The sequence below is a fragment of the Miniopterus natalensis genome, chromosome 2 (genome assembly GCF_054644295.1).
Source record: "Miniopterus natalensis isolate mMinNat1 chromosome 2, mMinNat1.hap1, whole genome shotgun sequence".
Taxonomy (NCBI): Eukaryota; Metazoa; Chordata; class Mammalia; order Chiroptera; family Miniopteridae; genus Miniopterus; species Miniopterus natalensis.
The window spans coordinates 51,074,690-51,094,313 of record NC_142082.1 but is presented as its reverse complement, the minus strand read 5'-3'; the positions used below and the strand labels follow the sequence as shown (position 1 = coordinate 51,094,313).

Here is a 19,624-nt window from a genome sequence, read left to right as displayed (position 1 = left end):
CAGTATTTCCTAAATGTAAATATACATACTTTCAAACCTGTTCACTACACTATAATCTTCTTTGGAATAAACCTTCATTACTGCTTGAGTCTCCTCCTCTGTACTTGCAATACCCATTTTCAAATCCTGCATAGTTGCCAAGGTATCAAGACAACCTAAAAACAAACAAGTAAGAATTCAATTCCTTGCAATTATAATTTGTCAAAATATCAACGAGATGAGATGCTATAGGAGATAAATTAAAATAATAAACTATGAGTGTGCTCAACAAATGTATTCTAAGCCTTAACAACATTTCATGGACAAATACAACAAATAAACACTCTTCTCTGGGTAATTATCTTATTTAAACATATACTGTGTGATAATGTACTGCACAAAACTGCATCTCTGGAAAGATGGAACTGTTTAGTCTTTCGGTCCTTACTAGCTTCTTCCTTTTATGAAACTTTTAATTATTTTAGTTTAATTTTTAAAGTAATATTTGAGAATGACACATTAGCCTGAAATAGCCTAACTAATGGTAGTTCTGGATGTTCACAATGGTTACCAGGTGAAATTTGTGAAAAAAGAAGCAAGGAATTATATTTTTGATCTAGTAATTATGCTTAGGAATATGATTTCACAATGGAAAATCCTACATAAACATAACTCAATCTTTTTAAGGATAAAAAGCAATTGAATAAGTAGTTATGTGCAATAGTATAAACTTTCTAGCAACAGTACACACACACACACACACACACACACACATATGGAGAGAGAGGGAATGCTATATCTCAAATTAATTAAATAGAAGTGAAATTGATGTGCTGTGGGAAACTGTTCTATAGAGTAGTATCTATAAAATTCATATATCGCTAAAATTTATTTTAAAATAATGTATATAAATTAAATATTACATTTATATATTCGAATAGCCAATGTAGATCTCTAAAGTTTATTTATTCAGGTTAAGCAAAAATTAGTTTTAAAAATCTACCTATTAGGAAAATTATACTCAGGGCTGCTTTATATTTGGGTGTATATGAATGTTTCATGGTGTTGGTATAAGTCTGATGGATTATGTTCTGTAGGATAAATCTCTTAATAGGATTTGAACTATTTTGCACCTAGCATATTGTTTAACAAACACAACTAAATAATATGCAAATATAAATTCTCTTTAAAAATACTCAGCACACATTAATGAAAATTAGCTAAAATGATCAAATAGCAACCCTACCAAGAATGTGTAAAGCTGCGTGAGAGCGGGTGGTGAGAGCCCTCGATCCTGTTGGTAATGCAAGTTCAGGGCTTAGAATACTGCATCTGGACTGCATGTCTGTTGCAGAAGGAAGTCTCGCATCAGCAACCACCGCATTGTAACACCACAGTTCTCTAGTATTTGGTCGAAACCTTTCAAGAAAGAATAATTACAGCACCTCAACATAGAGTTTCATTTCTAAAGTGTAATTGATGATACAAAGAGAATAATATAGGCACCTTAAACAAGACAAAATGTAGCTCATTGTTTTCCATATCTGAACTAAACATAATTTATGTAAATTATAAGTAAAATAATTTAAACAAAATAGTAACAGAGATCACAATATTTCATGAATATAGAGTAACAGTATACTTAACAATCTGATGTGTACATATAGGTATGAAGTATGTGTACAATAAGAATTCCATTTTAAAAGTTGTAAGATGAAGGACATGTTAAAAGAAAATATGTGAAACATACACTGAGGCAGAACAACAATATCCACAATGTATAAGAGAGCTCCTGCAAGCCAGTAAAAGACAATCAATCCATACCAAAAGTGGGCAAAAGACATGGAATCTGTTCTCAAAAAGCCAGCACAAACAGAATTGTGCAGATGTTCAACTTCACTAATAAACAGTAAAGCAGTAATGAAAACAATAAGGAACCCAAAATGCCCTATGACAGCTGTAAAACGCAAGTACAGTACTGAAAAACACAAAGCAGTCAAAAGTTAGGATAATAAAATGAAACTCTGATCCTGATGAAAGAAAAACACTTTCTAGCTAGTTTACTTAAACATAGGAGAAGTCTGTCCTTCATCTTTTTCAATGATTTTTTTTTTTTTAGAGCACGAGTAGAAGGGGGAGGGAGGGAGAGACACATGGATTGGTTGCCTCCTGCACATGCCCTGACTGGGAACCTACAACCCAGGTACATGCCCTTGCCAGGAATACAACCGGAGCCCCTTCAGTGTGTGGGCCAACCCTCTAACCACTGAGTCACACTGGGCAGGGCTATCTTTCATCTTTTAATCTCTGTTTTGGATCATGGACCTGGCAAGGTATTTAAGATAAGCTGTTCCATTGCTGCTACCATCTGTGAAAAAGGCAAGGTTCCACCAACTGTGTACCACACTTCGAAGTTCTGCTAAGACCCCAGGGAAATGGCTCTAGTTATACTGTTAGAATCTTAGTTCTACTATAATCTCTAGTGTATAGAATGAATTTCTAATTTAGTGAACGTATCTAAAAACAAATTGCATACTGCTAGTTTTTACTTTTTGTTAATGCAAATTTACTTCACTTAAAAATAAAACATATAAAGATTATAGAAAATAAAACACCAATTTATACATAGGTTCTAACCAGAGAGCTTAGTCTTTGGGTAACTAAATCTCTTGTATATTGACTTTTCATCAGTAAATAATTAAGAATATTCTATCTTTACACCACTTGCCTCTTTATCCCCTCCATTCTATCTCACTGTGAGCACTCTAATTTTGGTTTAGTACCTCACGTCTTCATAAGAATTACTACAAGATGACTTACCTCTAGTCTCTTGTTATCTAATTTATACTGTATAATGCTGCCAGGGAAATCTAAAAGCACTACTCAACTCAATTCTGGCCTCCAAAACTTCTAACAAAATGTCCAAATAAGAGTAAACTGATCAGCAACCTGGGGAGCACTGTAATTCCTTCATTCTGAATACAGACCTCAAGACTGATAGAAAACATGCCTCTTAAGACTTGGCAGGCTGATAGAAATGAAAGCAAGCATGGGCAGAAGAAGGAAGACAGTGAAAAAGTCTTCCCCCCTCCTCACTCATGCCACTTCAACCTTTCAACTTATATGAATTCCTGCCTATTAAGGCAGGCCAAATAAACAATGCAAGAGGGGGTAAAAACAGTACGTGCTCTGATGAGCCACTCTGATAATGGTGGGGTACACCTCCTATTAGCATTCAAAGCTAAAAACGCTAGGATAACTCTTTTCTTTACTCATTTTGTATATAAAGCACAATAATAAATTGTAAACAAATACAATATAATTTCTTAAGTCTCTTGTATAACTGTATCCACCTCTCCATTTTTATAATTTCTGGAGTTTAATAGCCCAGCCTATATCTCTACCAATCAGGGAATTTTGTTATGTACATTCCTGAAGGACAAGCTCATATCTTATTCTCTACTGTCTTTGGCATAATTTCTTCTCCATAGTTGGTAATAATTAGATATTTATCGCATCAAGAAATAGAATGAATTCTATACACTTCAGGTAGCATTGCTGACAGACTAAAAATAATTAACAATAGAACTCTTGAAAGTAAAACTAATTAAGCAGCAAACACTCTATAGCACTTACTATGTGCCTCTGCTCTAAGTTCCCCAATCCTCCCAACAATCTATGAGGTAGGTATTATTATTATTTTATAAGTGAGAAAAATGAGGAACACAGAGTCACAGTAACTTCTCCAAAGGCACAAAGAAAGCAAATTGTGGAGCTAGGCTAAACCTAGGCAGTCTGGCCCAGAACACTTGCTCTTAATCACTACACTATACTGTAAGGGTCCCTATGAATCACCATGATAGAAGTGTAGTTAACAGTTAAACGGGAGAGTTGCTCATGTGTAAAAAAATCTATCCATACATAAATTTTGTAGTACCAAAAGAACATAATTTGACCAAAATTTATTTACTACTCTACTTTATAAACAGAGAGGCTTACCTCCAAATGACATCATACACAGGATCAAGACATACACCAAATCCTTGCAGATCCTCTTGTTCAGAGTCATTGAAAGTTTTACAGCTCCCATCCACTTTATTTATCAGAAGACATTTAAATGGAGGAGGTTCTGATATAGAAGCAGGTACCAAGCCTTGAGAAAAAATATTTACATATTTTAAAGATACATTACATTTTTATATTTACTCAACTTATAAGGTAAGTATTATTATGATGTCCATTTTACAACTGAAGAAACTGAAACTTAAAGAGGTTAAGTAACTTTTAAGTAGAATTAGGACTAAAACCTCGGGCTGTCTAAATCTATAACACATGCTGTTAATTTCTACACTATATCACTGTTACATAATTAATAATACTGTGGGCACAAGTATGGATTGATATATTTGATTTATGTAACCTTTCAAAAAATTAATTTCTACAATTTATTAATAAGAACCGAGACAGAAAAATTCTTCCTTTCAATTAGGTTTTACCCTACTACAATATAGCTTAATTTTAGCACTCTCTAGCTTATAAATACTTTGTTTCTAGATCTCCCAATTATTCCATTCTTCCAGCAAACAAACAAATATAAAAAGACACTTAGAAGCTTCTTTTAAATTTCTTCAGACAGAAAGAAAACAAAAAGCTACAAGACTATATCTCATAATAGGGAAAAATGAACCATTTACTATTTGTCAAGACAAAGATTTATAGTGGGGATGTCCATTTGTTTGGGGTATTACCTATTATGTGTTTACTGGCAAAAATTTCTGATGTAGCAAGCACATGAGAATTAATAAGTGCTTCATCAATTCGTAGGAAAGTCTGGTCCCCACTTGCACCTATCCAGGTAGCTTTTCTTCCATATTTTGATCCAATGTTAGGCATGGGGGCTGGTTTTGCATTCCAATACGGCACATCCAGAATTGGTCTGCCCAGCTGTCCTTTCTAGAAGATTAAGTAAATCATATTAACAATATTACTGAATAAACAATCTATAATATTTTTATAAAGTAAGTCAGTAAACTAAAACAGCTCTGTGCGATATTATTAGTCATCAATTGTTAGTTTTTAAAATAAATTCATGTGTAATTTGTACCAAACATTTGTAAAGGAATAAAATAATTTTCATTATTCCCAGGAATTCTCCTCCTAATAAACTACAAAGTGCATCATTAAAAAAAAAATAACAAAGTTGAAACATTTTTCCATGTAAGAAATCTCCATGAAATACTGTGACTGTCTTCATCTACATTTAAATGAAAAGTATGTAAATACACAATATGTTTTAAAATTAGTATTAAAAATTGCTCATTTAAAAAATCACTTTGACATTTTAAGTTGACAGTATCATAGAAAGTCTAAGAATTCACACAGTCTAGAAACATTTGGGTAAAATACCAAAATACTAAAAACTGCCGCTGTGAATACAACTAGGAAAGTACTTTTTTTTTTTTCACATCAAGTTATTTCATTTATGTTTCAAAACAAACAACAGAATCAACAGTAAGGTATAATGTCTTAAGCAAATAACTGCTAACTCATTTATGGCTATCTATAGCATTCATTAAGAGCAAGAGATTAAGCAAGGAACTTATATGCATATATACAAAGCCCATGACACACAATAGTGTGAAGAAGGCCCGGGAGGGGGCAGAAATGGGGTGAAGAGGGTCAATGCGGGGGGGGGGGGGGGGGTGGACGGATATGTGTAATACTTTCAAATATAAAGATAAATTTTTAAAAAAATAATAGGAAATTTATCACTACTAAGCTACTAGCTGTATAAGAATGTAGGTGGATTGGTAAATATTTATCCAGCCCTGACACAGGAGCTTTCTCTCTCCCCATAGCATTCCTCTTCCAAAAATCCTCTAGAGGGCAGAAAATGCTGCATCATTGCACCCAGGGTTATTTACAAGTGATGGGAATGAGAAACTGTAGGGGGGGAAAAAACAAAAGAACAAGGGAGCCTGGAGAACTGCCAATAGCTTGCTAAAGTTCTCACCCAACTACCAGGTTTCTAGTGAGTTCTATTACTCCTTCAACACTACAGCACAGAAATACAGCCACAAACTGACTGTAAAAGCACCTGAGGTTCAATCATCCCCTGGATGAACCTGGAGAAGGTAAAGTGGCAAGCACATGATTGGAGAAGTAGCCAAAAAAATTCAATGTTCATTTTCCGCTTCTTTCAATGACTATCCTTATTTTTTGACAAAGAAAAAGAAGAGTATAAAAAAGAGCAAAAAAAAAGAAGAGCAGAGTATATCAGATTCTGGGATATGTTATGCTTTGGGGGAGAAAAATTAATTATATTTTTCATTAATTACTGAAATAAATATCTATTCCTTTACTATCAACTAACTAATGTGAAGAAAAGTAGACCAAAAAACATGATTGATGACTGGACAGCATCATAGGAATTCAGAATATGGTTAAAAATAAACCACATTTAAATTCATTAAAGTTCACAACTAGGGCTTTTGGGGCTACAGGACAGTAACAATTGTCTGATTTCAAATATTACCCCTCACATTCTCCCCCAAACCAACACAAAGTGCAAATAAAATCACACAAGAATCAAGCCTTCAGCAGTTTTAGGAAAGCGCAGCTCTCATGACCTTTTAAGTTATCTGTAACCAGAGGGAAAAAACAAATTGCAACAGAGTTTTCTCCACCTATCCAGCACTGCAAGCCTGAGGTATGGAGAGTACAAAAGGGGAAGCTTAAGAAGGAGAGCAAAGGAGTGTGGAAAACTTAGAAAAGGCACTGGGGCAAAAGCATCCCCACAAAGAGAAAATCCAGCCCTTACTGTCAAAAAAGTAAACACGGGTAAGGACTTGAAGGTCCTCAGCACTAGCTACAGGATAAAGGCTTCAAAGTATTCAGGGTCATTTCTCCACCCATCTGACTGATGCAAATTAAAGGTATGACAACAAATTTTGTTGACAAGACTGTGGAGAAACAGGCACCCTCATACAATGCTGGTGAGAATGCAAAATAGAAGGGAACTGATAATATCTCACAAAACTACACAGGTATTAACCTTCAATTCAGCAATCTTAATTCTATAAATTTTCCTCCAAGATACACCCCTAACAATATTCACTGCTATCATTGCAAAATAGTCAAAAGCATTTAAATGTCCAAGCATAAAAAACTGATTGAATAAACTACAGTATATATTCACAGTAGAGTATTATGTAGATGTAGAAAAAGAATGAGATCCTGGGCCTTCTGGTCAAGATGGTAGAGCAGGTAGACTCTGAGCTAGCCTTCTCCCATGACCACATCAAAATTACAACTAAATTATAGAACTATCACTGAGAACCACCCGAAGACTAGCTGAACAGGATTCCTATAACTAAGGGCAAAAAGAAGAAACCATGTCTAGACTGGTAGGAGGGGTGGAGATGTCGACTGGGCAGGTCCCACACCCACCACAGTGTAGCAATTAAGAATCAGGAGGAATATCTAAGCTTCAGAGGTTCCAGCCCCACACCAGGCACCCTAGCCCAGGAACCAGCCATAACATTTGACTGTCAAACCAGTGGGAACTGTGTCCGAGAAAGACAGAAGGATATAGGAGACCGAGATGCTCTTCTTGAAGGGCTGGCCCATGAAGTCACTTGCTCATAAACTCACTCCTATATACCAGCAGAGGAAGCAGCTCAAAATTGATAGGGACATACCTAGAGGAACTAAATAAACTTTCTATAAGCTTAATATAATTTCCAAATAGAAGATTTTTTTGAAGTTCACATTCAAAATTTTTAATAATCAATAGTTGCAAATTACATCCCAAGGACATAGTTTTGAATATTTATGCAAGTCAGAGACAATATAGGTTTAATAGCAATCTTATGAAGCTTTTCCTTGATTTCTACTATAGTCAAGAGAAAGAGAATGAAACGAGACAGAGATATAGGGAGAGATGGAGAAGAAAAAGAAAACTATAATTTTAAAAAATATATATATTTTTATTTATTTGAGAGAGAGAGAGAGAGAGAGAGAAACAATCGATTGGTTGCCTCCTGCACGCCCCCTACTGGGGATCAAGCCTGAAACCTCCAGGCATGTGCCCTGACTGGGAATCAAACCCATGACCTCTTGGTGCATAGGCTGACTTTCAATCAACTAAGCCACATTGGCTAGGAAAGGAACTATAATTTTAAACAAATCTAATAAAAAACCAGGATTTTAAAAGGTTCTAAAATAGAATTATATACGTTAAGAAAAATTAATCTTTACAAATTAGATGAGAAGTTTTCAAATGGCAGAATTGGCTCTACTGAAAGCTTAAAGGACTTTGACCTGAAATAAACATGTCCAATTCTAACACAGCTATTAAGTTCAATAAATTCTAATGCCAACCTAGAGAGGCAAATTTTTTCAAAGTAATGTCATTTGGGTTTTGTGTGTATTGAGGGTGGAGACAGGAACTATGCATATGCAATAATTATAATACAAGAATTTCACTGAAACCAGAAAAAATAGCTCACGGAGACAAATTGTAAGGCAATGGTACAATGCAATATTATTAATGCTTTAAAAATTCCTTACAGAAAAACTTCCAAATGTGAAGACCTGTCCATCCATTAAAAGTACTGCCGTATGGTTGCTGCCTGCAGTAACTTGTGTGCTAGGGCCTGGCAATGCTTGAACAAGAGTGGGACATCCCCTAGGTTAAAAAAAAAATTAAGTCAATATCTTACAAGACCCAAATGAAATAAAAAACAATAAACAAACAATGCAATGAGGAGAAGAGATAATAAGCACTAATAAGAATATTCAGTAAAAACTTAAGTGCTTTATGCCTGTCTCCATTCTAGGTGATCAGTATACAAAGATGGAAAAGACATAATCACTGACTTTAAGGAGATTATTAAAAAGACTTCCTGAATTTATTACCCTACTTATAGACATAATTTTTAATTTTTCTGAAAGACTGGTGCTACCTTTGTTGTAGAAGAAAAATTTTTTAAATCTTTTACAGTGAATAGCATGTTAGTGATCTCTATAAATATTTGTTGAATGAAATAATCATGCACTAATTTAACAGGAATTCAATCCAGGAACTATAAGAAACAAGTGTTTTATGTCCTCTTTTCTACTTTTTTTCCACTGGCTATAATTTAAGATTTTAACATGGTTGTTAATGAATCAAAACACAGTATCATGAGAGGAACTGCAGCAGTGGCTAAAAGCTTAAGCTTAGAGCTAGATTATCTGGGTGTGAATCCCAACTCCAAGAAATAATACCAACATGATCATGACTTTGAACAGTTACTCATCCTTTTCGCATTTCATTATTCTCTGCTATAACAAAGAAGATAATAATAAACAGTATCTAACCCACAAGTTCTTATTAACAGTAAGGAAATTCACATAGGTAAAGTGCTTGGATCAGAGTCTGGCACACAGTTATTACTTAATAAATGTAACAATTATGACAAATAACATCCTTGTATCCATTCTTGTATCACTTTATTTACCATTTACTAACCATTTTTAAAAATCATTATCTATCATTAGAATCATCACTATAGAAATAGTCTATACATAATAGAAGAGCTCTGATTTTGAGACAATGTTATTATGATACTTTAAATATTTAAAAATTACATAAAATGTATATTTTAATAATTTTTCAGGCTGCGATGAAAAATGAAAGAGGCAAGACTAGCAGCTGGAAACCTAGTTTAAAAATTTTCACAGTAATTGGGTGAGTTATGATGAAGGCACAAACTAGGAACAGAGTGGACTGAAAGCAATGAGTGAATTTGACAGCTACGTAAAAAATAGAACTGACTAGACTTGACAAATGACTGATATGGGGCAAGATTGATATTGATATGCTTATGCAACAAGTGCATGGTGGTAACATTCTTAAGCTATGGGAATGAAAGAGAGAAAAGAAGAGATCCTGGTTTTCATTCTGAGTCTCTTTTAACACTCTTGGTATGGACAGAGAAAGAAAAGCTCATAGAAATCTAAGACATACCAAAGAGGAAGAATGAACTCTGGGAAATGTGCTATGAAGAGAGTCACTGAAGAGACGGTTTCAAGAAGGGGGAAATAATCTACATGCCAAATGCTCTAGAGAGACATACAAGTGACCACTCAATTTTTCATCAAGGAGAGCATGTCTCTTTGGTAGGACTAGGCACAACACTGTAGATGAGAAGTTAATAGTGGGATCAGAAACTATACAAAATCCCTTCAAGAATCTCAGCAGGAAAGGAAAAAGAAAGGACAGCTAAAGGGAAAATGAAGCTGAAGGAGAGGTTCTGGTCCTTTAAAATAATGGAGATTTAAGGAAGTTTAAAAGAGTAAAAATAAAGAGGTTAAAGATACAGGTCAGAGAGGAGACAAGAGACAGAACTTGATCCCTAAGGAAAAGGTATAGATAGGCTTCATAACATGGAGAAGAGCAGGTCTCTCTTTAAATGTTACATTTAAAAGAAGCATAGCAGTAGCATGGATGCATGTAGGTTTGTAGAGTTGGTGGGCTAAGGAATTTCCCACCTAATAGTTTTTTGTTGTTGTTTTAATATATCTTTATTGATTTCAGAGAAAGGAAGGGAGAGGAGGAGAGAGAGAAACATTAATGATAAGAGAGAGTCACTGATTGTCTGCCTCCTGCACGCCTCCTACTGGGGATTGAGCCCACAACCTGGGCATGTGCCCAAACCAGGAACAGAAAAAGGATCTCCTGGATCATAGGTTGATGCTCAACTGCTGAGCCATGCCAGCTGGGCATTCCCACATAATAGATTTTATTTTTGTTCTAATAGAGGTCATGTACTGAGGGCAAAAAGGAAATAGGTAAGCAGAGAATTTGAAGATTACAGAAAAGATATAATGGTGAATGAAATAAAATACCGAGATCAGAAGTTTCTTTTTTCTTTAAATACGTTTTTATTGATTTTTGAGAGAGGAAGGAAGAGAAACATCAATGATGAGAGAGAATCATCCATCAGCTGCATCCTGCATGTCCCCTACTGGGGATGGAGCCTAAAACCCAGGCATGTGCCCTGACTGGGAATGGAATCATGACCTCCTGGTTTATGGGTCAATGTTCAACCACTGAGAAACACCGGCTGAGGGGCAATCAGAAGTTTTTAAACCTGATCCAAAGGGCTTCTGAGAAGTCTTTAAATGAGCTTCAGGAGATCGGTGAACCTCCTAAGTTCATAAGTAAATTTTTATGTATATACTCTTGTATCTATTTATTCTGAAAAGACAGCACATAATTTTCATCAAATTTTCAAAAGATCTTAAACCAAATATACAGTTCAAAACTACAAAATATGAGGATTACTGGCCATTATAGTGGAACTGGTAGAATCTGAAACCACATAACAATCTGAACATGTGTGGTGATTTATTTTTTTCTAGAAGCCTAAGTTAGACATGAAAAATATAGACTAATTCATGCTTGATGTTTTGCCATACCGTAGCATCAAGACCAAGAGGGTGAGAAAATTGAATATACTGGTAAGAGTATAGGTGCAGACATTAAATAATCTCTAACTTGGGTAGGAAATAAAGTGAAAAGGGTTGAAGACAGTAAAAAAGTAGAAGGCTATAGGGAATTAAGTGCATACTGATAATGTCAATGGCCAATAAAGTAAAACTAAGTAACAGAGAAGAAACTGTCATCAGATTATGGATTGTGAACTTAAGACTTCAGAGTTGGAACTGTGTTAGATCCAGGATGGGTGCAGGGAATAACCACCATGAAAGTGGAAGTAAAGTTTACTAGGTATAAGGGTGCCAGTTAAGTATATTGTATGGGGTCATTCACATGGATATTGAAGTCACTCAGGACTGTGGCAAGACTCAGACTGAGAAAACACTATGAAGCAGATACTAAACTTTCAATGAATGAAAGGCAGTGACTGAAAGGTAGGTAATAAAAGGAAAGTAGAGCAGAATGGTCATGCCTCAAAAGAGCACTAGCAGCTTTATCATTTTATTTATTTCAGGATGGAGTAATATGGCCAAGGACAGCAGTGAAAGGTAAAATGGTTCTCAACTTTGAGATATGGGGATTTGGCGAACAAACAATTACCCCTTCAATAGGCCATAAGGTAAACTAATGCCCTCAATGAATTGTCTAGTTCAATTCAAATGAAGAATTAAAAGGAAAGTTCCTATAACTGTTTACTTGTCTGCAGTTTACAAAGCACTTCCACATAAAATATACCGTTGATTGCTAAAATTACTCTATGGGTACATCTGAAGAGTTTAAAGGATTTTCTCATGACTTGGTAGCAGGTCTTCTAATACATAGTCTTTGAACACTTCCCATGATGCTAGTGAGCCCATTTATTAAATTATTTGGAATACACAGGAAGAACAGAAAAGTCGTGTGTGTGTGTGTGTGTGTGTGTGTGTGTGTGTGTGTGTGTGTGTGTGTGTGTGTGTGTGTGTAGGTGCATGACAGGCACTTGACGTATGCTGTATTAACTCCTCAACAATCTTTATTTAAACTAAGGCTTAGTAAATTACAGTCATATAATCGGTAAGAGAGGAAGTAGATTTGAACCTTGTCAAAATTTTTCCAGACACTATGATGGTACAGAATATTAACGCAGAAAGAGGACAGTATACCAAGAAAAAAATGAAACTCAGAAACATTATAAAAACTAGCAAAATTCTATTGGAAAAAGGAGAATAAAAGCATCTAACTATATAGTCTCTTTCCCAATATCCAGGTTTAAGTTTACTGAAAATGGTAAAATAATTTGAAATTCAAAAATTTAGCATACTAGACAAAATAAACAAACAAAAAAGAGGGTTGGTAGACTCATGTCATGAGTGAATGTATAAAAGCCCTCATAAACTTTTTGTTGCTAGCTTTAAAAAGCAGCAGTAGTAACAGCTAACATGTATTGAACACTTACTATGGGCTAGGCCCTGTGCTAAGTAAATAACATGCATCATCTCACTGAATTCTCACAACAAACTTCTGAGGGAAATACACTTACTCCCATTTAACAGAGAAAGAAACTAAGAAGCAGGAAAGTTAAGTAACTTGGCCAAGGTCATATAGGTAACAAGTGACAGAATCAGGGCCCAAACTAGAGACTGAATTCAGTCATTTTGGCAAGTCAACACATTAAATAAAGAGAATATGAATAAGTATTTCTAACTTTATTATCTGACATTATTAACTTTATTATCAATGTGTGCTATACAATAAATTCCAGTTAAAATACTTGATTACTAGAAACTTTAAAAAAGACCTGCCAACTCTACACTTATTTTGAATAATTTTTGTTTAATCCACCAGGCACACTGTTTAGGCATTATTTCACTGGGCTATATCCATTTTAGTTCTCCACATACCACATATACTCAGCCTTACAGTTACAACTCAATCAATGGAACTAGAAGTGGATATTTACATATTGGAAAAACACCTTTGGGCAGTTAAAGCAAATCCCACCAGAGTTTAATCTTCTTAACAAACCCTAATATTTTATTTTCAATATCAAAAGCTATCATATTTCATGAAAATGATAAATTCAAGCTGCTGAACATACTCAGAAGATGGCTGATATTGTCACCTGAGCAAGTCACTGCAAATCAAGGAATGGTACTCACTAGTATAATCAGGACCATGAGGTAATGTTTTTGGGTAACCTCTTCATTTTAAAAGCTGACATGAGCACCTTCCCTTTCGACAGTCATTACACCTCAGTGTGGTGTGGCAGGATTTTGTGCTTATTCTGTTCATTCCTCATATTTCACAGTATCAGAGGTGTGTGATTTGGTTATAGTCATGATTTTCACAATTTCCCTTCCACACGTCATGATGATGAAATACAACTATTTGCAAATTTTCTGTGGAATGACAATCAAGTACAGTCTGATCTGTGAAGTGCTCTCCTTGCTGCACACATAATGGACACTCCAACATGTCTAACTGCAATGCACTGTTCCCAGTTTATATCAGGACTCACAAAATAACCACCAGCTAAATAACAACAGCAGCAATGATGACGGACATAATAATAACCCCTCTTGTTCTGTGTCATGAATCTTCAGTGAGAAACAACAAAAAGTTATTAAATGTTCCTCCACACAAATTACAAGCCCCGACTCAGTCTTTACATATCAGTGAGGCCATTCAACTGTGAAGCACAGTATCTGTTGCCTCTAACATCTATGAAAGTAATGTTATAACTGCTCAACTTGCAAGTCATTCATATCATCACATCTGATGTCCAATATCCAAATGTCATATCTAGTGACATTTGACAAAGTAATTTTGCCAAGACCTTCTGCTCTATTTACAAGTACAGTATTTGTCATTAAGATTTTGATAGTTTTACAAACCTCTTGACAATAGTGTCAAATGTATGTTGCTCTTGTTTTTTTAGTGAGAAGTTCAACTCAATTATACATCAATCACCTCTTCTCATTAGCAACAAAATTCATCAAAGTAACTGAGGACATTCCATTTCATCCCCATTTTGTGTGCACCACAAATGAATCTGACCCAGTCCTCTAAGGATAGACAGCTCTCTGGTGAGCATTAGAACCTGGAGTTTTTAAAAAGACAGATTCTGCCATCCTATCCATGACTGCCCCTGCTGCCTCCAATACCATCTCTCACCCCCAACACACACCTCTTAGAAATTCTAGATGTAGAATCTACCCATGGCATTTCTGAAGTTCCCCAAGTAAAATCAGTGTGTAGCCAGGAGTAAGAATCACTGATCTTTACTATGTAAACAGCATAATTCCATCCCTGCCACAGTAACAGAGGGGTTTCAGAACAAAGTGGAAATATTGGATTTTATGTAATGATTAGAGTAACTCACTGTATATAAATGAGAAACAATATAGGTCCAATTGATTCGGTGGGTATCTTATGATTTCAAGGGAGAACAAGGCAGAATGGAAAGACAGAAAGAAGGTTCTGTGGCAAACTGAACTGATGAGTCAAGTCTGGCCTGAAGCTGCCCTACATATCTCTAGACTTGATAAATAAGCCTGGTTTCAATGGTGGACAGCCACGCTCATGGATCACTCAGATGTTCAAGACAATCTGCCGCAGGCAGCATAGCTGACTGAGTCTCAGATGCTGTCTCTTTGGATCCATGAGGCAATTCTTCCTCTGGGATGCCAGCAGCCTATGACTGAGCACAGTGAAGGTATTAAACTGGCCCATGCTGCCTAGTCTTTCAGAGGCAAGCTTGGCTTGACAACACCCCACTGGCCTGGCTGAACTCTCTCAGAACTGCACAGTAATCTAGACTCTACCTCATCCATCCTTCTTCCTTCTTTCTTCTTTTATTTCACAGGGATCAGACCCTGCCTATTCCTGCTCTTTTCCCTTTTATCTTTCACAGGAGTTTTGTCCCAATAAATTCTTTGTATATCTATCCTATAGTAAGCAAGATATGGATTCAGCTACAGCAATGAAAGCCAAAAAAACAGGGACTTAAACAAGACAGTTTATTTCTCTCTCAGTTAAGCATCCAACTGCAAGGAGCTGATGTGGCAGTTCCACGGTGTCAGGGACCCAAACTACTGTCATGTGCTCTGCCGTTCACAATACATGGTTTCCCACTTATGATCACTATGATGACTTTTCCAGTTCCTGCCACCATGCATGGACTCCAGGCAGCAAGTTGGAAGGGGAGAAGGGGAAATGAAGAACATCCCTGCCCCCTTCCTTTTAACAGCATGATTCCAAAGTTGCACCTATCTCTTTAGTTCACAAGGCCTTATCTTACTTCAATGGAGAGAAGAAACTGAAGTCTTTAACTGCCTGGTTATGTCACCAACTAAAACCTGGCTACCAAATGAATAGAAAAGAATGGATACTAGGAAACATCTAGTTGTCTCCACCACAATTAGCTCTCCACTATTCTGGATAAGTCAAAACAGTTTCTCTGAGAGACCATTATGCTTTGTTTAAAAACTTCAGTATCTTCATTTTAATTTTGGACCAAAATTTCCAAATATATATCAAGGAATATAAATGAATCTGCTACTGATTTTTTTAAATGCAATTTGGGGATATTCATCGTCTTTTTTGTTGCCATGAACAACCTTTAAGATAATTATTATTAAGACTATAGGATTTTTGTGATAATCATAATCACTCATATTTTAAATGTATAAAATGTAAATATTTTTCTACCGAAACTACAAATCTATCCCCACAAAAGCACTCAACCATAATATCAAAACCACCTGTAATTTACAGGCCACACTCTGTAAAAGTGGTATAAATACTGTTTCAAGTATAGAAATATGTATTTAGAAAAAAAAAGAAGAAAAAAAAGAAAGAAAGAAAAAAAAACAAACCCAGTATCTTCAAACAAGAGTACCTGGAATTGACATCTCCATGTCCTAGCTGCCCATGCTGCCCATATCCAAATGTATAGACATCTCCATTTTCCATTAAAACCACTGAAACCAAAATTAAGAGCTTTAATATTTCATTATGTGCATTTTATATTTCTACCTCACTATAGTAAAAGCAGTGCAATTTTCACTATTTAAAATGTACAGAGCCATTAAAATAGGCAGTTGAAGCACAAGTTTATGCTTAATGAAAAATATAATTTTAGTTCAGTAAAATATTTTTGTAGGTTATAAAAATGCTTAATGTTTTTTATAATAAATACTTCAAAATTTCTATAAATGCAATTTAATAAGATTAATATTTAATAAAACATTGGGGTCAACTATAAAATTTTTTAATAGTAACTACATAAAATATTGTTCTCTCATAGGTATGATAATTATATAGGTAGCAGATAGATTTGAGCTCTGCATAATTACATACAACATCAATAAAATGTCAGAACTTTAATATATGTCAATGTCTTATCAAACAAGAAAATACATTTAGCTTCAAAGAAAAAATTTAACATTTCTTATTTTTATAAAGGTTGAATAGTACAACCTAAGCTGTATAACTTACATGCAATAATTTACCAAGAATTTAATTATGTTTTATATTTAAAAAATAAAGAAATTTATTGATGCACATTTCTCATTGAACAGCAACAAAAAAGGGGACCAGGTTATAAAAATCACAGAATTCTAGAGTCTAAAATAATTTCAGGGATCATTTCATCTTCAGGGAATTTCTGAATTGAATTATAACATAAATCCATCAGAAGACAGACTAAAAGTCAGAACTCTAGACAAGTACCTATTCCATCATGCCATAGTTTTTGAAAGGGATTCTATAATAAATACAAAGTTTTCTTATATTTGAGAGGTATTGCCACACTATAGCTTTTAACACACAGTTAACAGACTACATTCATCTATTCTAAACAACCTATGTAGCACAACCGTAAAAGCGCAGTTATAGCCCAAGTCGCGGCGGTACCTGAATGGTGGAATCCACAGCTGACCTGCACTGCCCGGAGCTCGCAGTCAAACCGCACGGAGCCTGGGGGGTAGGTCGTGATTTTACTCGCATCCTTGTCTCCTCGTTCTCCGCTCCCATCTGTAAGTGTTATAATTTGTAATTAAGCCATTATTCACCTTTGAAATAAAATTTTAAATCAGTTACTACAGAAGAACAAGAGAAAATTGTTAAAAGGAACAAGCAAGAAGAATCTGCAGCTGTTAGAAGTGATAGATTAAGAATCTACCTGCAAAGAAGCAATTTTGAAAAGATCTAGAACTAAACGCTTCTGCTTGCAAGGATCGCTAAGTCAATAAAAACAAACCTAATGATGAATAAAACCTATTAAGCTAATCAGTTATGTATATAAACAAATCATTACGTTATAGAAACAAAATTCTAAATGTAGTAATTTATACAGGAAAATTTAGTTTGCACAAAAAATAACTGCATGCAAAGTCACTTAACAATTATTTTATACTTAGTCATATTGATAGTGCTCATCAATAAAAAGAAATTCCTAGTTGACTCAGAATTACTTGGATTTCCCAATCTTAGAAAGGCTACCCTGGTCCACTAGTATTGCTAAAGTCAATTAAACTTTAAAAAAGTTATAAACACTAACTAGCTTTATCTAGTACATGCAGTTCAATGGCTTCCCCCCCTCCTCCTTCCTGTCCCACCCGGCCCCTCAGCTTTGTGGTCCTCCTTCTGGCTCCCAACCACTAACCACTCCCAGCTACACCTCTCTGCTTTCATTTCTTTTTTCCTCCTCCCTTAAGCTTGTTTTAGGCCTTCCCTGATTTCTACATTTGATTTTAAATATTCTGGTACTCTAACCATAAAGTTAAAACACACACTCCAGAATATAAAAACTTTAATTTGGAATGTGTATATAAGGGAGGCAATTTATTTTTCCTAATCTAAAACTCCACATCACTAAAATATGACCTCTACATCATCAAGGTTCAAATACCTTGTATACGGACTAAATGTCAATCTAGAAGAAATTTCAAAAGGTCAACTAGTCTAAACCACTCTCTTGTGGCATAGCAACTCAAAACAAGTGTATAACATGCAGATACACATGTGGATCTACAGATACACATTTTTAATTCTGCATTTTCATTGCCCATTTTAGAATGCTAAACAAAGTAACATCAAATCATTCATGTTCACATTATCCTTTCTTTTTTTATCTAATATTTCTAACCTTTATTAATATCGAGGTACAACCAAATTGGCCTAAATTACGACTTTCTCTCTATAACAAAATGAGTATCATTTTGAAAAGCTTTAAGTTCCTCATAATACTAGGACAGTAAAACCTAATTCAGAATAACATAAAATGGTTTGGTCTATATGACTTACTGAAAAGGTCTCAATCATAAAACATTTAAGTAAAAATTCAGTTTTATTACCTTCAAGCAGTACAGATTATAAACTAAATGCTACAATAAATAAAAGGTGGTTACCTACATTATAATTCAAAATCGGCCTATATTGCATAAAAATGTACCATAAACATAAAAGTCCTTTAACATACAAGAATTAATTGCTCGACCCAGAGGTTGAAGGCACGTTGAAGGAATCCTTCATTTCTTGAGCCCTTGGTTTGAAAAGCTAGTGATTTTAGACAGGTTTCCCCTTAAAAGTATGACCCTGAAAATTCAGAGGAAGAAATTACTTTGAATTTTTACTCAAAAAAGATCACAAATACTGCATCTGAAGTACCATAAATTCTGAATTAGTGAGAAGTTTTACTATATATAGTAGGATAAAGAATATGATTCCACTTCTGCTAAATTATCTAATGTGGGTTTGCCAAGAATGGATGGGCTACAAAAAAAAATTAAAACATTTAGTTTCACTGCACCCAAAACAAAATACACTACTTTTAGTTCAAAGACTCCTCAGCTTGGAAAGACAGTGGAATGGTTAAATATAGGGTGTCCCCCAGAAATGTATATACACACTTTTAATAATTATAAGTCAGTGTTTATTAAAATGCATTTTGTTTTCAAAATTCAGCTATCAGCTGTTACAGTGTGTATACATTTTTGGGATGATACACTATATAAACAAGGGCTTATACAAAAAGGAATAAGCTGCTTCCAAAGACTATTTAAATAAGATGAAAGATGTATAGAAATTTTAAGCTTTATGTTTATTGGTAAAAATATCTAATTGCTAAAACCAAATCTGATTAAACACAGAAAACAAACTGTGTTCATATAATTTTAC

At 34.9% G+C, this 19,624-nt stretch overlaps 1 protein-coding gene across 14 annotated transcripts in view; it reads right to left on the bottom strand.

Annotated features, from left to right (window-relative positions):
* MYCBP2 (MYC binding protein 2) overlaps positions 1-19,624 on the bottom strand; it is a 256,390-nt gene that overhangs the window by 147,195 nt on the left and 89,571 nt on the right. For all 14 annotated transcript variants that reach the window (XM_016216450.2, XM_016216454.2, XM_016216451.2 and 11 more), the window contains 7 exons: positions 17,360-17,479; positions 16,344-16,425; positions 8,551-8,668; positions 4,728-4,932; positions 3,979-4,132; positions 1,226-1,398; positions 30-155 (listed from right to left, as the gene is read on the bottom strand). In XM_016216450.2, the coding sequence (XP_016071936.2) occupies positions 30-155; positions 1,226-1,398; positions 3,979-4,132; positions 4,728-4,932; positions 8,551-8,668; positions 16,344-16,425; positions 17,360-17,479 (978 nt within the window). The remainder of the gene's footprint in view (positions 1-29; positions 156-1,225; positions 1,399-3,978; positions 4,133-4,727; positions 4,933-8,550; positions 8,669-16,343; positions 16,426-17,359; positions 17,480-19,624) is intronic.